Source organism: Carettochelys insculpta, chromosome 2, assembly GCF_033958435.1.
Source record: "Carettochelys insculpta isolate YL-2023 chromosome 2, ASM3395843v1, whole genome shotgun sequence".
Lineage (NCBI taxonomy): Eukaryota > Metazoa > Chordata > Testudines > Carettochelyidae > Carettochelys > Carettochelys insculpta.
The window spans coordinates 154,419,577-154,442,766 of NC_134138.1; the positions used below are offsets into that span (position 1 = coordinate 154,419,577).

Sequence of the window (23,190 nt, forward strand, 5' to 3'; positions counted from 1 at the left end):
CCTTCACTCTCTGTTTTTCTTCCCACCTGGTAATGGAGATCCAAATTCCTCTTCCCTTTATAATCACTTACTCTTGCATCTCTCCCCTCTCAGTAAGCATTCTCATGGAATTTTTCTTTGCAAAAAAAGTTTCAGGGCCGTCTGTACTCAGGTTACATTTCTTAAAATGGACACACTTGAAAAACTTGATAGATGCCCCCAGATTTGGACCTTTGGAAGGATCTCTCTTCTTCAAGAGGCACACTGGATTTCAAGGCAATCTAAGCAACTGTGTAGGTGATCGAGGACTTAGAAAAGTTGAGGTTTAGATGGAAAGCTGGTCTTAACCTAAAATGTAGCAGCTCTCATTCTGCTATAATGCAGTTCATAGAGACCAAATACATGTAACTTTGAATGGCTGGTAACTTGACTTTCTCCTCGATATGCACAATTGACATTTACTAATGTAAATTGAGCGTGTTCATCTTAAGGATAATGTAGACATTTGTATAACAGTTGTGTCATACTTTTCACAATCATCTGGATCAGCTTCAGCGCAAGTTATGCCAGAGAACTGGAGACATTTCAGTGACTGCAGCTGCTACAGAAGATGGCTCTGTAGAAACTGTTGAAGAACCACCAGGTACTGAGGATGACGAGACTAAGGAATCTCAGCACTTGCTGAATGCAGAGAGTGAGCAAAGCAAGAAAGGTGGAGTGTGTGGGTAAGAGTGCATCTAAGCATCTTTAAGGTCTATGTTCCCTAACTGCTCAGTGTCTACAGTTTGCAACCTGCAGCTCTGCAGCCTGTGGGTCTCTCTCTGGCTGCCTCCTTGTGGCACTTCAGGAATTCTCCCATCTGACTGCAGTCTTCTTACCTGCCTGAATCCCATGGGGGTCTCTGACATGGCCAGAGTAGCCCCAGGGGAGGAGGCTCTTGGTGTGCTGGTCCTGCCTGCAAACACCCCGTCAGCACGCACTGGCCAGGAACAGGGAGTGGTGATCAATGAGAGCTGAGGGAGCTGTGCTGGCAAAGAGGGGCAGCATGCAGATCCATGTGCCCTAACCATAGGGCTGTGATCTGGGCACAGCATGTGACCATAGCTGCTTTTTAGCCTTGTGTACTGCTGACTGGGAGCCACCCATGATAAGAACTGCCTATCGGAGACTGCGCAACTCTCAACCCCAAACCAGTACTTCATACCCCCTCCTGCATCCTAATCCCCAGCACTTGACACCCCTCCCAGAGCCAACACCCCAACACTCTGCCCAAGCCCAGAGCCACCTCCTGTAGCCAAACTGCCTCCAGGAACTTGCACCCTTTGCCCCCTCCCAGTGCAACTCTAAAGATGTCCAACAGCAGAAGTTGTATTGGAAAATATTGGTGAGTAGTAATAACTTTGATGGTAAATTATTATTGAGAAATTCTGACTTTGTTCAAACCAATTTTAGACATAATTTAACAAATTTAATAAGCAGTTAATTAAGTATGACAGGGAGTAGGTCTCTGTGATGTCCTGGTGACAGCAAAACGTAGTCCACCTGCATTGTTAATGAACAACCAAAAGGGGAAAAAACAGAGATGCAGTTTATCCCATCGCTTGTTTTGTTTGTCAGTCGCCTGCTGTGTTCGTACAAGTAGCTTTGCTTCAATGCAGGTCTCAGAATGTTTGGTCAAAGACAAAAACAAGAAACGGCTCTTCTTTGAAAGGTTGCCAATCCTTGGTGTAACACGAGAATCTCAGGTTCTGTGGAGAACTCCTGTTCTATTTAGTTCTTAAATTGTACACCTCATTTTAAAACGTGGATGTAATAGAATACACAATGCACTTTCCATAACATGTGCATTTGGCTCTGTTTTGCCTTGTTCCCTTGCCCATCCTTAAATTGATGCTGAAGACGTTTAAAGACATTTACAAACACATTGTCAGCAGTACGTGTTTCCTGTACAAAACTCAGTGGAGGCCACAGTTCAAATCATAATTATCTTACTGTCTGAATACTCGAATGGGTCTGAACAACTGGATAGCCCAGAGGGCAGAGCTGACTTAGAATGCCTTTTTAGTTATGGAGTAGTGATGGCTTTTTGTAGCCATGACTTGTTATTTGTGAGGATTTTTTAAGAACTCAGTTTAAAAGAGGAGCTTAAGTGAAGAGAGTAGGTCTGTGATGCTCTGGAACAGGAGTTGAGCTTCAGACATAGAAGGCACCATTAAATGAGGACATAATAGAATGAGGTGAAGAAAAGGAATTTTAGTAGTGAAGTGATTACGATGGTTAGGCTAGGTAAAGAATAATAGCACCCAATTCAATTTTGTACTAAGACACCAACGTTTTATGGAATTACGGGTTTTGTTTATGCTGTCAAATATTCTATGGGTATTTAAAACCCTTCATTTCAGTATGGTAGCTGTTCAAGCAAAGATTTGAATCACATGTAACACACAGTGTTCTGTTTTTCCCTCTCACTACTTCGGCCTCCTGTCTGCACTAAATGTTACAAATCAGTCACCTACCATAGCAATATGGAAGCAGTTGCCACTTCTGGCTCATTCAGCGTGTGTGATTTCTCCATTCCCTACTGAGGAGGGCAGTACTGCTTCCAGGAGTTGTGCTGTTGCCTTGCGTGACCCTCTTCTCTCTCATCTGCCTTCACATATGTTCCTAAGGAAACTTCTCAGGATGCTTCACAGTTTCTCTCTCCATAAGCCTTTTTGCTTATATTTCATTTCTGCCATCTCCATCTATGACGTCTCAGTGGTTATAAGTGTAAAACAGCGTTGAATGCTAGATGCAGCATGGGAAAACGTTAGTGCCTGCCTTTGCCCATTTACTATTTGCAGAGTAAGTATGAGTAAATATGCAGTGTTTAACAAAGCATTTACATGAATCTGCTTTTAGACCACCGCCGTATAAGAAAATGAAGCTGTTTGGATTTAAAGAAGATCCATTTGTATTCCTCGCTGAAGATGATCCATTGTTTCTACCCATCCAGTAAGGATAAATTCTGTCTTTTATTGCGTAGTAAAAGTTTCAAAGTAACTCAAGACCAGTTTCGCCATGAATAGGCCTAATTATAGTTCTTGGGAGGGAGGGGAAATCTATACTATTGCTTATGAATCAAGTTTTCCTTAATTTTAGATTGTGAACATACTTAAAACTATAACTCTTTCTTTTAAATGGAAATAACCAAGTAAGAATAAAAATTGAGTTACTCTTAATACATTCAAAATGCAGAAAAGGCATTCAGCTTGGAAGTTTTCAACTTTATTTTTAAAAATGTATTTTTTCTTCTGAATCTTCAAAAATGCTTTGATTCTATGGAGAGCAAGGATTAACTTCATGTATTCTGAATCCAAGCCATCTATTAAGATGCAGGATGAGTCTGGAGGGCGTTGTAGGAAATAGGTTAGTCAGTGAAGTATCACTTACTCAATGTTGAACTTGGGCAAAGAAAACATAATATTATGACCACAGGAAGTTTTATGCATTGGATCCTTCGTTCCCCAAGATGAATTTACTAACTCGAACTCAAGAAGGAAAGAAGAGACAGCTGTACATGGTTTCTAAGGAGCTGCGGAATGTTTTGCTGAATAACAGTGAGAGAATGAAGGTAGGACTCTCATTTTTTAGACTCTTTTGTGTAGATTCTTGTTTATCTAGCCTACCAAAACCTACTCTGTCTACAGGAGGTGTCTAGTGATGGGACCTTTATTTAGTATGAGTGGCTATTTTATTTACTCTTATCTTAGTGTCAACGAAGTGACTATATCTGAATTTTTGGAATCCAGACTCCTTTCAGACAAGAAGCAATAGTACTTATAAAACATGGGGGGTGGGAATTCTTTGAAATGAAGATGGTGCCATTCTGCATAATGAAAATAAAGTAAGTGAAGAGGCATGTAAAATAGAATTTGTATAGAGACTAATCCCGGGTCATAAGAACAAAATATAACGGTGAAGTAGAACTGGTTGGGAACTTCCCAACAAAACTTTTGTTGGAAAAACTTTTTATTTAAGCCAAAAGTACTACTGTGAATGCTTGTCTGTCTGTGTTCCACATCAAGTGCGCATGTGTTCAGTATGCCAGAGACTGGAACACTTTGATCCACAGTTATCAGCTACTGGCAAAGTCTAAAGCCCTTCTTCAATGAGGGGATAAAAGAGGGTGCAGCAATCAACAACCCTCACTTTCTGTCACTATCCTTGACTGTTAGTCAAAACCAGTTTACAGTCTCCCATCTTGTCTGCTCAGTTTACCTGTAAGAGTTTAACTGTTGCTAGTTAGGGTATATTGTAGCTGATCTAATTTGGTTTTAGTTTGTTGGGTTTTTTTTTCTGTTTGTTTTTCCCAATAAGGATGTTTCCTTATGTATGATCCGATCAGAACACCGCACATTTTAAACTGTGCTTGTCATGTGATGCATGTGCATCACTTAATGACAGTATTCCAATTGTCTTTACTTCCTGGCTGATGGACTTGTTAAGAGAAAATGTAAGGACTGTAAGTCCCTGATGGAAAGCTCTTCTAAATTCAAAGGAAACAGGCTAAAACTTTTTCTGTTGGAAAAAATCAGTGTAGTCTATTTCAGATCCTACAGCATGCTTGAGGAGGTAAGATCTTCCCAGACTAGACTTAATCATACCCTAAAAGTATTCCTGCCATGGCCTGAACCTCAAGAGGTCACTGTTACCTCAGCCTCTGCCAAGAGAGATGACAGAAAACCTTTTTCCTGGAGGTAGCATATGACCCAGTCCTCGATTAAAACTGCTGCAAGAAGAAAGGAGAGAGTCCCTCTTTCTCACTCTCTCATCTGCTTCTGAAATTAAAGGTCTTGGAAAGAGTCACCTCTAAGATCTTGGGACTGGTGGTGTCTACTTCTCCAGCACTGGGCAGAGGGTTTCTCTCCGTATTTGCACTCTGCTCTTGAGCTTTGCCTCCTTCAGCTCCACAACATTTGGCTTTTTTTATTCTTTTTAAAAAAGCTAATTTTCCATTTTTAAAAAAAAAAAAAAAGAAAGTAATTTCCCTTGCTGTTGGAATGATTAGGCACTAAAATGCCTGGCTTTTCAGGCTTCAACTGGTTCCTTACCCAAAGCAATGCCTGTTGTGGATGGTCACTTGTGTATGAGTTCAGTCAGGTATGTATTCCCCCAAAATATGCCTGCTTTAGCAGTCTAAAAGCCAGCACCTGGTGTGACCAAGAGCTCCGACTAAAAATGATTTTGACAGAGAAATCCCTCCAACCCGAATCAGAAACAGACTGCTTCTCTGGGCATGCCTTTCACAGGAAAATATTTACAGTAGCATGTCCCGTTCAAATGTCTTGAAGGTTGTTCTTAAAGGTCTAGTGGGTCATCCTTTTGAACCACTGAGCACCAGTACCTTCCTGCATTTGTTGAGAGAGACAACTTTCCTTATGACCATTACATCAGTGCCGGGGGTGAGCAAGTTGCAAATGCTTATGGCAGGATGTTATTCGCAGTTTTGCCCAAAGACAAATTGATTCCCAGACTGTAACTGAAATTTGTCTGAGATACAGTTAGATTTTTATTTAAATTAATCTGTATGTTGATCCCTGTGCTTTCCCCTATCAACACTCATCGAAGGGTGAAGCACCACTGTGTGCATTAGATGTGTCATGGGCCTTGTCCTTCTCGTTGGAGATTACAAAATCATCTGGGTGATCCTTTAGGTTGTTTGTTTCTATTACTGATAAGGGTCAAAGGGAGGAGAAAGTGGGTGACGGAATAAATAAACTCCAATTTAAATAGACCGAATGCACTCCACCTTTAAAATTACATTGCGCTGGAGTCACAAGACATAGAACACATACACAAAAGCATGCAAAAAAGAAAGGAAGTTACATGCTCAGTAACTAGAGTGCTTTGAGCTGTGTTGTCTTTATGTTCCACGACCTGTTCTCCTTTTCCATTGTCTGCTGAGTCAGATACGTCAGATACTGGGTTATGATGTAAGGAGCTAAGGGTCAGTTTGTTGTTTCGTCCTGCTTTACACATATCTCAAACTCCAGTTATCAAACAAGTAAAGAATATTTATTTATTTTATTTGTAGAAATATTGTTGCTTTTCTCCGAATAGTCCTTAGGCTCTTATTCAGATCAGAGGCTTGTATCTGAGTATCTTAACTGGCAAGCAAGTGTTCTGACCGTTGCCTTTTGGCTATTCTGAGGTGGGGAGGGAGGCAGTATTAAAAATATTGAAAGTTTTGCGCTGCATCAGATCAGAAATGTTAATCTCAGTGCTTTTTTGAGAAGTGGAATTCTTGTATTTTATTCTTATGCTCCCCCAACCCCCATCACGAGTACGCGTTTTCTGAGATTCTGTAGTCTACCAGATGAGAGAATTTGTATGGCTTTCATTAGAGAAGTATCTAGGGATCTCACAAAAATGAAAGATTTATCCTGGCAATATGCGTGTAACATGGGAAAATAGTCTTAATTTCTAGGTGTGAACTGAAAAAGTAATGTCAAGATTAAAAAGGCAGTGATTAAAAATATTATATAATGTTTTTAAGTTTCACCTTCAGTTACTTTTCGAGTGTCACACAAGGAGCCCTAAAGGGAGCAAAAAGAGCTGGGAACTGAACCAGTTTCTTAAAAACATGTCAGCACCTTAATTGCAAGACCACCTCTTCTCTCTGAAGGAGTAAGTGATCAGTTTTCAACAAGGAAATGCTTAACAGGCATATGCACCAAGAAGTATAATTCATCTTAAGAGTTGGGAACGTCTTTTCATCCTCCTCCTCCCCGCCCCAAGGCACTATAATTTGAATAGCACTAATGTAAGATAATTCAAACTTAGCCTCTGACTTTGGGTTAAACAGGAATGAATAACTGTATGTTAGAATTATTCTTTCCTGTAATTGCTAACTCATAAATGATTTTTAAGGAAAACCAAGATTAAATTTTATTTGCTTGACAGGTTATTAACACAGGAATAAAAGTTTGGTCTCGCAACAGTGATGGTGAACAGTTTGGCTGTGCTTTCAGACTAGCGCAAGAGGTAATTGCAAAGCACTATGGTTTAATGTTTTGGGATCTCTAATATTTCCCATAGTGCCTGCTGTATTCTGAATACCTGTATTGCACATTATGAAATTCAGCCTCCTGACTTAATATTTTAAACTGTATTGAACAAATGGATTGTTTTCTGATGCTACTCTTCAGAACTTTTGTTTAATTTGACCTTTTGTCAGAAAGCAGTATGACCTTGACTGGTGTGGGTTACAACTGAGTATTCCAAACTCATGAAAGAATGATTTAAAAATAGGACAGACACTCCCATAGACAGTGGTTATTCTAACGTTAGTTCTGCCCAAACCAGCAACAGAATGAGCTTCTATATTGCATCACACTGGTTAACAAGAAGCTAACACCACAGTCCCCTTAGGAAACTACCCAAACATCTGGTCTTCAAATCTGGTTTTAAGTAATTTCTCATTATAATCATATATGAAGTTCTTCCTATCTCAAAGGATTGACCATTTTCCCAGGTCATTATGACTACGCCTACACTGAAGGGGGCCGGGGGGGCGGGAAGCCCTCAGGAAAATGCTTTAGAAAGTGGGGCTTCCTTTCAAAGGAAACCCGTCTACATGGCAGAGCTCACTTTCTGGTGAATACTGTCGTTATGCAAGTGAGGCACTGAATATTCATACCAGCACCTCATTAATATTTTCAATCCGCTGCATTTATATGCCCCTTCCAAAAGGGAGGGGCAGTGTAGATGCAGCTTGTATATACGTGGATCGTACCCAGATATCATACTGAAACAAATTTCTCTAGGCTACTCTAAACTAAAGGTATTATTATAAAAATAGGGAACTGTTAAATGAGCAGAGGAATCATATACATTTCAAATGATTATAGAATTTGGAAATCAGGTTCATAGCAGAGAGAGTCTGTCAGCTTCAAAAATTGCTTTTTGGATCAGGCCCAAAAGCTTTGAGGGTCATTCACTCCTTTCTTCAAAGCTTTTGTTCTAGAAAGCTACACTTAAGAGAAATGAAGCAATGATGTCCCATCTGCAATTTATAGTTAATAGCAGCAGTGTATGGAAACTTACTGGCACAAATGGAATCCAGGGTTACTTGCCCTTACCATGTTGTGCTGAATCATAGGGGTGGCCAGTGGCTACCTGCTGTCTGAGGCATCTTCAGAAAGAACCTGCAGGGCAATTTGAGTCCCTTCAATGATCTATTAACTGGTGAATGGGCAATCCAAACAGAGGTGGCTGGTTTTCATACAGATCTGTGGTGGGGGCGGGTAATACTGAGGAACAGCACAAGTTCGAGATACAACTATAAAGCATATTTTCGTAACATTTGATACAAGATGATATGTGCGAATAAAATCATGAGATTTAGCGGATTGTAACTTTCAAGATACTTTAAATTACTTACATAAGATATAGGTCAATTATATAATAATGGTAACAATAATATGAGAACTGGTTATCGATCTCATATATATCATCACAAGCAGAGATTGCATTTTAAAATTATTATTATTTTTTTTTTTTTTTTTTTTTACCACCAGGGGATATATACGCTGTTCCCATTCATTAATGCAAGGATTATAAATGTGTGCATAGAAGATGTTAAAGTGCTACTAACTCAAGAGAATCCATTCTTAAGTAAATTTAGCAGTGAAACACACAAACGGGTCAAAGATTTGGGTAAGCTTTCTGTTTTTATAATGGCAAAATGGAGTACAATTTTTGCATCTGGAATGAGTTATCCATTCAAATGAATGGAAAATCCAGCTATTTTAATGTATTACTCTTAGCCATGACTTCTAGTTGTAGACTCATAGAACTGTCAGGTCAGCAAGTCCAGTGCCCTCTTTGCAAGGTGGGGCAAAGCACTACTCAGACCATCTCTGATAGGTGTTTGTCCTCCAGTGATGAAGATTCCACAGCCTCCCTAAGCGGTTTATTCCAGTGCTTAAGCACTTGGCAGTTTAGAATCTTTTTCCCTCATGTCCAGCCTAAATCTCCCTTGCTGCAATTTACACCTGTTGCTTCTTGACCTATCATCAAAGATCAAGGAAAACAGTTTTTTTTCTCTCCAGCTCGAAAGCTGTTACCCTGGCCTCGCTCAGTTTTCTCCTTTACAGACTAAACACAGTTCTTTCAGTCTTCATAGGTCACATTTTTCTAGACTTTTAATCATTTTCGTTGTTCTTCTTTTGGACTTTGCCCAGTTTGTCCACCTCTTTCCCAAATGTGGTGTCCCAGAATGGGACACAGGACTCCACTTGAGGCCTAATCAGTGTAGACTAGAGTGGAAGACTTACTGCTTGTCTTGCTGACAGTGTTTCTCTTAATGTCCCCAAACAATGTTTTTTTTTTTTTTGCAACAGTGTCACTGACTGTCATTTAGCTTGTGTTCTGGTAATACCCCTGACTTTCTGTAGTGCTCCTCCCTAGGTAGTCATTTCCCATCGTGTGTGTGTGAGAGAGAGAGAGAGAGAGAGAAACTGATTGGTGGTTTGGTTTTTGCCGCCCCCACCCCCGGTGGAATGCTTTGCACGTGTGCTTGTTGAATTTCATCCTGTTTACCTCAGGGCATTTCTCCAGTTTTTCCAGCTCATTTTGAATTATAAAAATCACTTGCAAACATTCTCAGCTTGGTACATTCTCTCACTCCCCACCCCTCCAACTTTAAGTGTATTCTGTATGCCACGGTGGGCAGTAATTTTGGATGGGGAGCCAGTCCAAGAATTTGGTAAGTGGTCAAGGGCTACACTCTTTCAAGATATAAATGGAGGAGGTGTGGGGCCTGGAATGGAGGTTGGTGCAGAAGGGAACTCAGGGTTAGGGGATTGGGATGCAGGGGTGGGTTTCTGGTGAAGGAGGAGGTTGTGTCCTGGGGCAGGGGATTGGGTTGCAGGATCTGGGAGTGGAGTATGGGTGCAGGAGGACATGGAGAAGGGGGTGCAGAAGGGCTTTCAGAATATGGGAGGGGCTTGTTACCTGGGGAAAGGGTTTTAGGCAGGAGGGAGTTGTGATCTGGCAGGGAGTATGGGTGCAGAAGTGGAAGTGCACAGGATTCGGGTTATGTGGGGCAGAGGGTTTGGGAGGATGGCCTAAGGGATGTGTGCCAGAGGCAAGCTGTGGCTGCAGAGTGCTTACCTATGTGGCTCCTGGCCACCAGCCCAGCCGTTCCCTCAGGCAGGCTACCTGCCTGCCCCACCACCACACACCGCTCAGAGTGGCCCAGCTTGTGGGGCCATGTGCTTCTGTGAGTGCTGCCACAAGAGGAGAGGGAAGGAGGGAAAGGCTTCACAGGCTGACCAATCTCACATCTCCCCTGGCCAGTTTCCAGACACTGGTTTCCTGTGCTTCTGCAGAGCTTCTGCATTGCCCTTCGCATGACCTCATGGCAGCAGAGAGAGAAGCACGTAGTCCCTGCAGCCACACAACTCTCAACAGCAATGTGAGTGTGGGAGGGAAAGCAGCAAGGAGCCTGCCTGAGGCTCCTTTTGGGCTTCGAGCTGGATGTGGTGTCTTGGCAAGTTGGATCCTGCCTGTGGCTTTATTTTTGACAGCTCTTGCTCTATACTACTACTACTTAATCCTTGTACTCCGCATGGAGACAAGAGCCTTCCCCAAGGATGTGGCTCCATCTGGCCCCCACTCTACAAGTCTCCTCCACTTCACTCTGTTTTGGGACAAAACTTCTAGCTGGCTCCAGGAGTACCCCAGTTGTTGTCCTTCAATCTGTGTATACCTTCTCCATGTTGTCCAAGGTATTCCTGTTTCGTGTTTTCCTTGCTGGTTCAATATGAGAGCTTGACAGCCTGTGCTGGATGATTGTTTTCTGAGTGTGTGGCCTAGTCATGCCCACTTTCTTCTCTTGATTTCAGTGTCAACTGGTTCTTGTCCTTCTCTGTCCCAAAGCTCCTCATTTGTGATGAAGTTTTGCCATTTGATGTGAAGGATGTACTTCAGGCATCTGTTTTATGAATGTCTGTAGTTTGTGATTTGAAGACTAAGTACACCAGTTCTCACGTCCATACAAGAGCACACTCTTCACATTTGTGTTGAAGATCCGCAGTTTCATCTTCGCAGATATTATTTGTGAGCTCCATATGGGATGGAGAGTCTTGAATGCAGCTGTTGCTTTCCCTATCCTGGCCTTGATATCCTTAACTGTTCCTCCAGCTATGCCAGTAATACTCCACAAGTAGGTTCTTGCTCTATGCCATTATCTAAATCATTGATGAAGATATTGAATATAACCAGTCCCCAGACTGATCCCTACAAAACCTTACTTGGTATGCCCTTCCAGCATGGCCGTGAACCACTGATAACTTCTCCCTGGGAATGGTTATCCAACCAGTTATGCGCTTGCCTCATAGTAGCCCCATCCAGGTTGTATTTCCCTAGTTTATTAATGAGGTCGCGCTAGACTGTATCAAATGTTTCACAAAAATCTAGGTACGCCACATCTACTACCGCTTCCCCCTTGTCCACAGGGCTTGCTATCCTATCAGAGGAAGCTATGAGGTTAGTTTGATGTGATTGTTCTTGACAAATCCATGCTGACTGTTACTTATCACCTTATCTTCTAGATAGTTGCAAATGGATTCCTCAATTATTTGTTCAATTATCTTTCCCTGTACAGAAGTTAAGCTGATTGGTCTGTAGTTTCCAGGGTTGTCCTTATTTCCCTTTTTATAGATGGTCACTATATTTTCCCTTTTCCAGTCTTCTGGAGTCTTACATCTTCCATGACTTTTCAAAGATAATAGCTAATGGCTCAGGTATCTCCTTAACCAGCTCCTTAAGTATTCTAGGATTTATTTAATCAGACCCTGGTTACTTGACAATAGCTAACTTGTCTTAGTAATTTTTAACATGTTTTCCTATTTTAAGTTGTGAACCTACCTCATTTTCACCAGCATTCATTATGCTGTGCATCCAGTCACTGCCAGCTGCCTTGGTAAAAACAGAAACATGTCATTTAGTACCTCTGCCATTTCCACATTTGCTGTTATTGTTTTTCCTTCTTAATTGAGTAACAGTCATATCCTGTCCTTGGTCTTCCTCTTGCTTCTGATATATTTGTAGAATGTTTTCTTGTTACTCTTTATATCTCTAGCTCATTTGAGCTTATTTTGTGCCTTAATAATTATGCCCCTACATACTCGCTGTATAACTTTGTGTTCATCCTTTGTATCTTGACCCAGTTTCTACTTTTCGTAGGACTCTAATTTTTAGATGATTCAATATCTCTTTGTCAAGCCATTGTGGTCTCTTCCCATTTTTCCTATCTTTCCTGCACAGTGAAATCGTTTTCTCTTGCTCCCTTAATAATATCTCTTTGAAAAACTGCCAACTGTCTTCATTTGTTTTAGAATTACTTCCTGGGGACCTTACCTGCTAACTCTGAGTTTGCTAAAGTGTGCCTACTTGAAAGCCATAGTGCAATGGTTAAGATAGTCATTTTAATGTTACTGGAGACATGAGCCTTCCCAAAGGCTGTGGCTCCATCAGGCCCCCACTCTGGAAGCTTCCTAGCCTAAGGTTTGTAAACCCCAACTGGTCTCAGAGAACCTGGAACTTATTTCTTCATGGAACCAGAAAGTCATCAGGTCTTGGATTCCCCGCAAAGCATAAATCCAGCAAGAACTTATTATCCCTGTTTCTTAACTCTTCCTGTTTCTGCTCCTGCATATACTTCAGTTGAAGCTATTTCTAATCCCTGCATCTCTGTTGGGAAGAAGGGTGCTATTGAAATGGGTTCACTCTTTCAAAGGAACCCCAGCGACATGGCTATTTTTAGTTTGAAATCAGCACTTTTGATGTGACAGGTGGCTGCTGTTATGCAAATTAGGTTCTGAATATTCATATCAGTGCCTCATTTGCATTTTTGAACAGCCATAATTTACATGCCCCTTCCGAAAGGGAGAGGTGGTGTACCCATGGCCCCTATGTTTTAAAGGTGGTATTGGCCATCTGTAGACTAAATGTATTAATATTTTTATGTAAACAAGTATGTGAACTTTTTTCCTCTCTGTGTTAAGTGAAAAACCCTCACAGGACATGACTGGAGAGGAGAAACAGTGAAAATGACTGTGCATAGTTCTGCCAAATGTGTTCAGTAAAGCAAAAGAAAAACACTTTTGTTAAACTTATTCAGTTATAGTAGTCTTAGGTATTACTTGTAAAAGTTCAGGCAGAAATTTTGATTTTTATATAATCGTATGTGCAAACCCATCAGAATGGTCTCTGCATGACTAATGCTGTCCCTTTTAAGATAAAATGTGACTCAAAAGTATTCTTCCAAAACATTTACCTGGTCTTCTGGCCAACACTCTGTGTAGTTTGATTATTTAATCCATTCTGACTTCTGGTTTATTTTTGGATACTTCCTATGGAACCCATAACTGGATTTGTGAAGAGAAGATTTTTAATCTAAAATTCAGGCATGTTTGTTCCTATGAAAGGGGTTTTGATCAAGTGGTTCCTCAGTTACTTAGAGAGTGTGTGGCATAGATTCTCACTGTAGTTGGTGTCGTACGTTGATTGTAATGGAGTGGGCCATTCTGTTAAAGATCTGAAAGTTTGTGTTCTATTGAAAAGGGACTTTTTAAAACCATCTACAGCGGGAATGCTCAGAACTAACATTCATATTCAAATTTGACAGATTAACATGGTTTGAACAGGGACAGCAATTACCTGACCCATTATAAGGATTCTCTTACATACTTAAATGTTTTGTCTAACCTCTGAAATCCCTGCGCCCCACCCCTCCAACCCGGCATCCCTCTTCTGTTTTGATTTGTCAACCTTGATAACAATGTTTGAATCTCAGTGCTTTATATGTTGAGTCTCTTCTGGTAAGGCTATGATCTTAAGAAGTGGGTCTGTCCTACGAAAGCTCATCACCTAATAAATTATTTTGTTAGTCTTTAACATGCTGTGTGACTGCTTTTTTGTTTTCATACGAAAGGGGTGTTTTAGTTTGGGTATTTTTGGGGGGGGGCAGGAGGAGGAGTTGCTTTTTGCAGATGTTTCCATCAGAAAATATGAAACAGCAGTAAAAACCTGTGCTATTTTTATTATCCTGCTTGTTGTATCTCTGCACATAGTAATCATGCAGTTTTTGAGTGAGGCAGTTCTGATTTGCCATACAGCTTTAAACATTTTACTCTTATAACATTTTGGAATCACAAGTACTGCTAATGTTTCCAAGTTAATTTACCTCATTTTTCTCTTTCTAGCTATGGGGAGTATTGTCCTGAAGTATGAACCAGATACCAAGTAGGTAGATGCTTCACTAATACATATTTTTTTTCCACTTATCCCCATTCAGAAAATGTGTAAGAAAAATTCATGTGAATATAGAAACAAGAGCACGTAACTCATTACACTGGGTCTTTAGCTTGAATTTTAGTGTCAGTTAAAACATTTGAGCATCTTTGGGAATGAAAATACTTGCTGTGAATTAATTTTCATTGTATTTGCTGATAAGAACAGGCTACAGTTAGTGTAGTGGCTGTGCCTAGCAACAGCTAAGTGGTACTTCACTCCATCTTAGGCAGTAATGGAGCATGAAAATTACTCATAAATGTGACATTAGCTTTTTTACATAAGATGCGCTAATGTTGGTTCTCCTTAAATTTGGTCAAGAAATACTGTTTGCTTTAATCTTCGTTCCGTCATGGATTTTAAGGCCTGTTTTCGAACTGTCCTTCAGCATCGAAGGGTTATTTGAAAATGTGATTGGGGAGTTAGGATTGTAAATGGGTGCACTTGCGGAAGCCATTTTTGTAAACTTATGTCTAAACGTGCATTTCTAAAAAGCCATGGCAGATTAGAGGCTAAGCAGACTTTGCACTTCACCTTCGCTGTTGTCAGAGCCCTGAATGTAAACACAAGGCTTGAACTACTTACTAACTTAAAGACAAAACCAACTAGCCTTGAATAAAAAAAGAAAAGTGTGTCTGGGAGCCCACCAGTAAAGTCTAGAGCAGTACACAGGGGAGGGGAGACCTTGCCAACACAGTCTCTATTCCTCCTTATTGTCTTGGATTTTTGGCTCCCTCTTCCCCAGTAACAACTTACCTCTGTTGCTGCTAATAGCTGTGTAGAGCACAGCTCCACAGTGGAATTGGTGTAGTTCTTTACCTTGCCTGCAGCATTTGGAATAGAAAAAGTGGAAATGACTATTGTGTTTTTTTTTTTAAATCTCATAAGACTGAGCAGTAGCAGAGGCACTAAAGTGCTCAGTTGAGTCAAGAAGGTCACAGCTTACTTTTAGTTCACATTGATTCTTTAAATCTAAGACCATTTTCTCACCGTTTTATTTTAAATGAGAACTTAAATGAGGTAGAGATGGATAGCTTAATAGGAAGCTGTGTTTGCTGGTGGCAAGGCAGGTAGGTTTATTTCTTTTTTCAAACTTCTGTATATCTGGTTTAATTTTGATCTGTGGATTCTGTCAGTCTTTTTTATGTATGGAAGTAATCCTGGGACTTAATTCCTTCCTTCCTTCCTCACTACTGTGTAAGGAAGCTAAAAGAGATGTTGAAAAATTGGGGAGGATGCAGAAAAGAGCCACAAGAAATTGTTTGGTAGCTGGAGAAAATGCTTTACAGAGTTCAATCTGTTCAGGTTACCAGAAGATTGAGAGGTGACTTGATTATAGTGCATAGGTACCTTTTGTGGGGAGAGAACACTGAACACTGGGGGCTTTTAAGTCTAGGGGAGAAAGGTGTAACCGGAGCAAGTGTTTGGAAAATGAAGCCAGACAAATGAAAATTGGAAATAAAGCACTTTTTTTTCCAGTGGTTGGTGAAAGGTTCCCCAGTTCCATATATTTTGGAAGGCGTGCTTTATTTAAACACAGGTTATTAGTACCAGGTAATTAGGTGACCTGTGACGCATGCGAAGTCAGACTAGGCCAAATAGTGCCTTTTAGTCTTAAACATCATGAAGCTATGAAATATGAGTTTATAGCTATTGCTTGACCTGCATTCATGTTCCACTCACAGTCTGTGATATTGACTGGATTAGGTATTGAATTAAAAGTAAAATTGCTGTTAGTCATAATACTGTTGACTTGCTGTGTTGAAACCATGTGTATAGTTATTAAATTCAAATATTTCTGTAGAAATGAATTCTCAACATTAATATACTCAATTTTACCAAACACTAATTTTTAATAGCAAACCTGATACTCTTCAGTGCCCTATTGTTCTGTGTGGCTGGCATGGAAAGACCTCACTTCGTGCCTTTGTGCCCAAGAATGAGAGACTTCATTACCTGAGAATGATGGGAGTTGAAGTATTTAAAGCAAAGAGGAAAGAAGAGGATTCTGAAAGTAAAATGGAGGAAGGAGAACAGGACAACACAAAGCCAACAGAGGAAGAAATAGATATGGAACATAGAGCTACGGAACATAATGAATTGGCTGCAAAAATGGAGGCAGATGTGGATGAAGAACCTGACCATGAGCTTATGGAAAATAGTGTTTTAGAACCAGAGACTACAATGGAAAGTGTCCAGTCTTCCAATGAAAATGCTGAAAAAGGAGATGTTGCGGACTTTACCAATGTGGAAAATTGAGTTTTCGCTATCGCTGGGTCTACACATGCCCCTTCCTTTTGAAAGGGGCATGTTAATGAGCGGGTTCGAAAGATGCTAATGAGGCACTGCAATGAATATGCAGTGCCTCATTAGCATAATGGCAGCCACGGCGATTCAAAAGTGCGGCTTTTCGAATCGCATGCCACCAGTGGAAACGGGACCTTCCGAAAGGTCTCCCCATCCCTCTTCCCCACCCCCCCCATTTTCGAAAGCACTTCTTCCTATCTGTGATTGGAAGAAGGGCTTTTGAAACCTGGGGGGGTCCTTTCGGAAGGTCCCATCTCCACGGGCTGCACGCGATTCAAAAAGCTGCACTTTCGAATCGCCGTGGCTGCCATTATGCTAATGAGGCACTGCATATTCATTGCAGCGCCTCATTAGCATCTTTCAAAGCCACTCATTAACATGCCCCTTTCGAAAGGAAGGGGCATGTGTAGACCCAGCCTGTGTGTCATTTTGGCATTTAATTTCATGAGATGTAGGCTGGACTTTAGCAGGTAAATACACTTTTAAAACTGTTTTAATTTCTTGGGGAGCTTTAAATGTTTTCACAAGGTATTCTTTTACAGAAGTTCCTTCCTGTTTTGTTTTTTAAATAGTAAAAAGTTCTCCCCTAGCGAGTCTTTCCTGTTCTTCCATCGTAACTCTGTCCTTGGCAATATGGTGGGTCTGTTGCTGGCAATGGACTATGAACCAATTAATTCCAATACCTGCTGTGTAAAGATAACATAATTCATATATTTGAAATCTGTAAATCCTGTCTGAGTTTATTTTGCAGATTAATGGCAGACCTGGGAATAGAGTTCATGTCTTTTTGAAAGATCAAAAGGTTTTCATGCAAAATGCATGAGGTTTTCAGAGAAATGTAATTATGAGAGAAGTAATTTTCCTTTATAGTAAATGAAGCTAAATAGTCTATTGTAAAGTATAAAATATAATGGACAAATGTACCAAGTAGTACAGTTACCAGAAAAATTACTCTTGCTTACACTTTAAATTTAGTCAGTAACAAGACTCAGTGGGAAATACAGAATATATATATTTGTACATTTGAGTGAGCAGTATATGCAAAAGTCCTAGACGGAAAGGCCGTTTCCCGAGTTTGAGAGCCAGTAAACATCTGCGTAACATTTCCAGCTCTTCTTGGGTGAGCGTGTGGTAGCAATGCTGTTTGTCATGTGGCCAGATGGAAAGCTGCAGCAGTCTCTTCCGAAGTCCCACCAGGCTTCTGTAAACCATGCCTTTTGTCACTTCAATACTGTGCAGCTGAAATACAGTCTACCGGATACCTTAACTCTACCTGGAAACAAACTACCACAGAACGCAACCTTAAGGTAAGCAGCACTTCTTACTGGAGTGCATGGTGTCAGTGTTCCATACTCTTTATTAGTTGCCTTACTGGGTAATTATGGGAGGAATTTACAGTGTTGAGTTGACACACAAGGTACTGAATGACCCAGCTACTCTCACCAACTCAGTGATACAACAGTTATGACCATCTCTCAATGACATTACCAGGTTAACTGGTCTCCATTTCAGTAGTATAATTTCACGAAGAAGGAATGCCTTCTGACATGTTAAAAATAAGAAAAGAATAAACAAGGTTGGGGGAACTAATGCCTTTTACAGGACCAACTTCTGCACTTCAGGTCTAGGAAAGGTACTCAAGTGGAGGGGGTTTGTTCATTTTTTAAAAAATAGTCTCATATATTAATAAACTCCAGGTTCTGTTAAGAATGTAAAAAGGTTAAGAAAGCCTAATCTTCTATCTCTTGTTTCATTTGTTAAAGATGAGTCCATTTTGGGAATGAAAAGCCTGTTAAATATATTTTAAACAACATTTAGAATGCTTTCCAGTATTGTTTAATCAAATCAACTGGAAATTGTCTATGCTATCTTTGGACAACTTTATAAAGTGGAAAATGACTTAGCAGGTTTTTTCCTTGGGAGAGATGTTTGTATGTCAACAATTGCCAAATAAATTCCTAATTCTGTAACTTTCTCTTTTAAGATGATTTGAATTTCACGCTGTTTTTAATAGTGGCACTGAGTCATTTTATGTTTGCTTGTCTGAATTTGAGAACTAAGCATTTTGATTTTGAGTGAAAGAGAGGGGTGAAACATTTGTTGAATTTTTTTAACCTTAAAGGTCTCGCATACAAATCCAGCAATGCCTCCTCCTTGTAAACTTGCTAATACAATCAACGCTGCTGAGCAAGACTGTAAGAACATAGTGTAGAAATTCAACCAAATTCTTGTATATATGGATTTTTATTTTAATAATGCTTGCCATTATGTTGCCATCTAATGAAAAGCAACCCATGAAGAGGTTACATGAGCTGTTAGGATTGACTGACTTAAAGTCAACAAGTTCACATCTGCATCAATGTATTTAAATACTTACAAGTAGCAGTTTTTTTCCTGTTCACATCAATAAAAGATTTTGGGTTTTTTGTTTTGAGTTTGTGTGTGTCTAAAGATATTGAATATTTTTTGCTATACATTATCTACCACTGTTTAGCTAAATGCTAATGTAAAATTGATTCTAGTGCGCAGTCAGTCCAGACTTTTAATCAGAGGCAAAAATTACTTTTTCTTTCTGCAGGAAATTTATCAATCCAGGATTATTCATAAACTGGCAGAGCTGTTTCTGAATCTTGCTTCAATCCACACATTCAGTGACATTGTTATCCTGATAACTGATATTGTTATCCTGACTTACCTATTCTTTGCAAGAATTAAGTTAATTCACTGGCTGGCCCACTGCAGCCTGTCTTACTAGGCTGTCTTCTTTCCCTATATGCTATCTTTCTATTTACCCACTCACTGTTTTCTATAATGCTTTTGTTGGAAGAGAATAGAACAATCATATGCCACTGAAACTTCTGTTGCCTCTTAATTTTGCATTGATCGAACTGCCAACAGAGCAACACTTACTGACCGATATAAAAATAGTTGTTTAAAAATGGCATCTCCAGCATGCTTCAAACATTTTTTTAGACTTGGAGCCTTGTACTTTTCCTGACACGTGCTGTGCCATAACATGCACATAGCCTAGTGGTCAATGACATGCTTGTCTTCTTTTTGTTTTGCACTTTGGTTTCATGCATCACTGAAGTTACACATGGCAGAAGAGGAGACGAAAGAGTATATCAGGAGACCAAGCAATTTTAATGCTGTTGGAAATGTTTTGAAAGCCTCTGGTAATATAGCAGGTGAAAAGCCCTCTTACGTTTGTGGAGACTTCATGCAATTAGTGAGTGTTCTGTAAACACAAAAGGACATCGCAAGTGTTAACAAAAAGTGGTAGGGTGCTTAGTCACCTTTTTCGTTTGTTTGTTCGTTCTACAGGGAGACTTTATCTATGGGCAGTATTCCTTAGTTGGGGATCTCTTCCTCCCAGAATTAGGTGAATTGACCCACCTAGCTCCAACTACAAGGTGCAACTATTAATTTGTATAAGCTTTGTACTGTAGTCAGAAGAACTTAGAGTGTGGTCTGCAGGTCAAAAGAAAGTTTATTCTTCAGTTCTTAACTTGGGGTAAAAGTGCCTCTTCTACCTCAGGGAGTTGAAAGAAAGAGGAAAGAATACCGTAAGAAGAAAGGCTTGTGGTGAAGGAACGAGGGAGACTTTCTTGTAATCGGACCCACTTGTCCTGTTCACCCACTGTAGTCCATCTAATTTATTTTTTAAAAAATAAACATTTTATTAATGCTTGTGATTTGTTTTAAAATTAGTAGACTACCCCCTGTTATGGATTTGTGGTGAGATTTTGAAAGCTAAGTAATTTGGGAAAACAAATAACACCGAAAATCAATGGGGTTTGTGTTATGAAGTCTTTTAAAGTGCTGAAAATTCTAGTGAAGATGGTTTGGTTTTGGTCTCGGTCTCACAATAAGTAAGATTTATTTCATGCATTGCTCTTCATAGATCTCAAAAGCGTCTTACGAAAGAGTATGGTAGAGTCTCCTTATAAAGGAGGAAACTGAGGCACAGGGTGAGGCAGTGATCTGCCCATCATTGCTAAGCCAGTGAGTGGCAGACCTGGGAATAGAGTTCATGTCTTCTAATTATTGGGCCATTGTTTTATCAGAAGACCCAGATTAGCTGGACAAACTAATTAGGTAGCCAGGTAATTATTTATTGTATGACAAGAGTACATAGAAGTCCTAGCCCTGAACTAAAATTCCACTGAGCGAGATATTGTATAGACACAAAATTGTAGTCATTGTCTCAAAGAGCGGCTAACTGTCTGCTTACATTTGGCCACATTTATTTTCAGTCTTACAATTGCTAAAGTGCATTAGCATCATCTGAGGTTTGTTACAATCACATAACCACTTTCAGTACTTCAATGTAACCAGTCATTTGGACATTCGATTTCTTTCCAGATTACAATTTACTTGGTGTAAAGCATAAATCTGCTATCAATAAAATGAAGTTCAATTCAATAATTAGTCATCTCCAAGTTCTATAATTTGTTTTACGAGAACAATTATATATGTGGTTGGCTTACATTATGCAATGTGACTAATGTATAAAAATCAAATAGGAAAAATCAGAAAGGGCAGTTGCAGGTGTTAGCATTGATTTAAATGTACATTACAAGGTATGTGATGTGGTGGCATTCGTTGCTGCATATATGCAGATTGCAAAGGGATAACTGCAAAACCCCACTGCACATCTGAGGTGTCTTCTGCGTGTTATGCTGCCAAGTGTTTGCTTCCAAACTGAGAGGGTTCTTGCCCTACCTCCCCCTCTCCCTGTGAAGCAGATCCAGGCTGATTATCAAAGGATCATACTGCTTAAGAGCTGAGAAACGGGAGTATACAGTTATAAACAAATGGCATCTTCTGCATTTCATTTCTGGGTATTCTAGGTGTTCGGGCCTGTTTAGGTTCAGCTTGTTTTAAATGCCTATGTTAATCCTTGGTACGAGACTAATTAAATTATGGGGTTTTGCAGTGTGTTTAAAAAATTTACCAAGCAAAAGGCAGCTTCAGAATTCTTTAATCTCCCAATTAAGCCTATTCTTAGGAAAGGCTACTCGCTGCAGGTTTATAGCTCTAAGTCCATTTCTTGTATTAATAAATCCAGTTGTGCTGTGCATTAAAAGAAAATAAAAATCCACATCTGAGTTAGTGTACTTTTTCCCTCATATTATATTTAAGGTGACCATATGTAGTCTAATTTAGTTACCCATAATTGTCTTAAAAATTATGTGTCTAGGATGCTTGTCGTCTAGAGTGCACTGCAAAATGAAAATATTGAATCTTCTTTGAGTACTTGCTCATGTCTATTCCGTTTAGATTGTGTATACGCACCACGTGAACCATGATGGAAATTTGTTCCTTCAGCACTACCCGTAAGGGACCAGCTCTGGTGCCCAATGGAATGGTGCTCATATCCCACAGTATATAGGCAGTCACCAGTTCCCCATACCCTCCGTTCCTTCTTGCCACCTGTAATAGGGCTCACGACTGTTGTGGCTTCGGCTAGCGCTCTTGCTTCTTGTTGATTCAAACTTGTGTAGCTCTTGTGTCTTAGTGCATATAGTTCATCATCTTAGTTTTAGTAACCCTACCTCAGTGTTAGAGACTTACAGGTTCCAAATCAGACTTTGTCTCAGGGCAGTGTCTTGGGACATTGCCCTGGTCCTCAACCTTTAAGCCTGGTTGCTGCTGTCAGAGGCCCAGACTCATTAGCAAGTCACACAAGTTATTTATGAGGGTTGGGTTAAGATCGCACTCGTGGTAAGTGCAGAATTTACAAGTCCTTCAAGCCCAGGAGAAGTGTGGCATTCCCTTAAAAATGCTCCTCGTAGTGCCAGTCTTCACCCTGGTGATGCACTCCAGTTTGGCTTCAAGCACCGTGGACACTGTGTGTGGTGCTTGGCGGATACTGTCTGCTGGCTGGCACTGGTACCCTTCTCTGGCTTCAGCCAGGAGGCCCCGGGAAGTTGGGGTGAAAATGGTCTTCAACCTCCTGCAAGGGAAAAGTCAAGACTGGGGGAGAGCAGGGTCTCATGCCAGGCAGCTCTTCTTCCCCTGTCATGAGCTCAGGCCTCAGCTCAGGTTGAGCAGTTCAGTCCTGCCGGTCCCCCTGAATAGCGACAGTGGTTCCTGTCAGCTCTGGCTACTATCCATGACAGGCCCTGTGGGCAGCAAAAGCAGTCATATTCCTACTGATGCTGCCCATTCCACCCCTTGTGATTTCCTGGTCATGGGGTAAATTTGCATTTGGACCACCACACTCCCTGCCTCAGTGGCACTGCTGCTAGTGACAGGAGATGTCCCTCCAGCGCTCAGCCTCTTGTAGTTGCCATTCAGTCTCTGGTGCTTGGGCCCTGGCTGAGCACTGAGGGCAGACCTGTGCAGGCACACACCTATGGCACAAGTACAGGATCTGATATCTCTGAGGCCTTAGTACTAATCCAGAGACTGATTGAGAGATGGTATCCCTGGGCCATTGCTGGTCTTCCAGTGTGGCATTGCTGCCTGTAGGTTCGCCTTTCTAGCACTGAGCCCATGCTGGTTCTTGGTTCCACTCCACATCCTAGTACTGTTCATCAAGTGCGAGGAGTGGAT

At 40.6% G+C, this 23,190-nt stretch overlaps 1 protein-coding gene across 2 annotated transcripts in view; it reads left to right on the forward strand.

Annotated features, from left to right (window-relative positions):
* The window catches only part of NSUN2 (NOP2/Sun RNA methyltransferase 2), a 66,329-nt gene extending 49,669 nt beyond the window's left edge, over positions 1 to 16,660 (forward strand). For both annotated transcript variants that reach the window (XM_074987882.1, XM_074987881.1), the window contains 7 exons: positions 529 to 704; positions 2,881 to 2,973; positions 3,457 to 3,592; positions 6,925 to 7,005; positions 8,541 to 8,679; positions 14,235 to 14,274; positions 16,182 to 16,660. In XM_074987882.1, coding sequence (XP_074843983.1) covers positions 529 to 704; positions 2,881 to 2,973; positions 3,457 to 3,592; positions 6,925 to 7,005; positions 8,541 to 8,679; positions 14,235 to 14,274; positions 16,182 to 16,581 — 1,065 coding nt within the window. In that variant the 3' untranslated portion in view covers positions 16,582 to 16,660. The remainder of the gene's footprint in view (positions 1 to 528; positions 705 to 2,880; positions 2,974 to 3,456; positions 3,593 to 6,924; positions 7,006 to 8,540; positions 8,680 to 14,234; positions 14,275 to 16,181) is intronic.
* Positions 16,661 to 23,190: the final 6,530 nt, after the last annotated feature.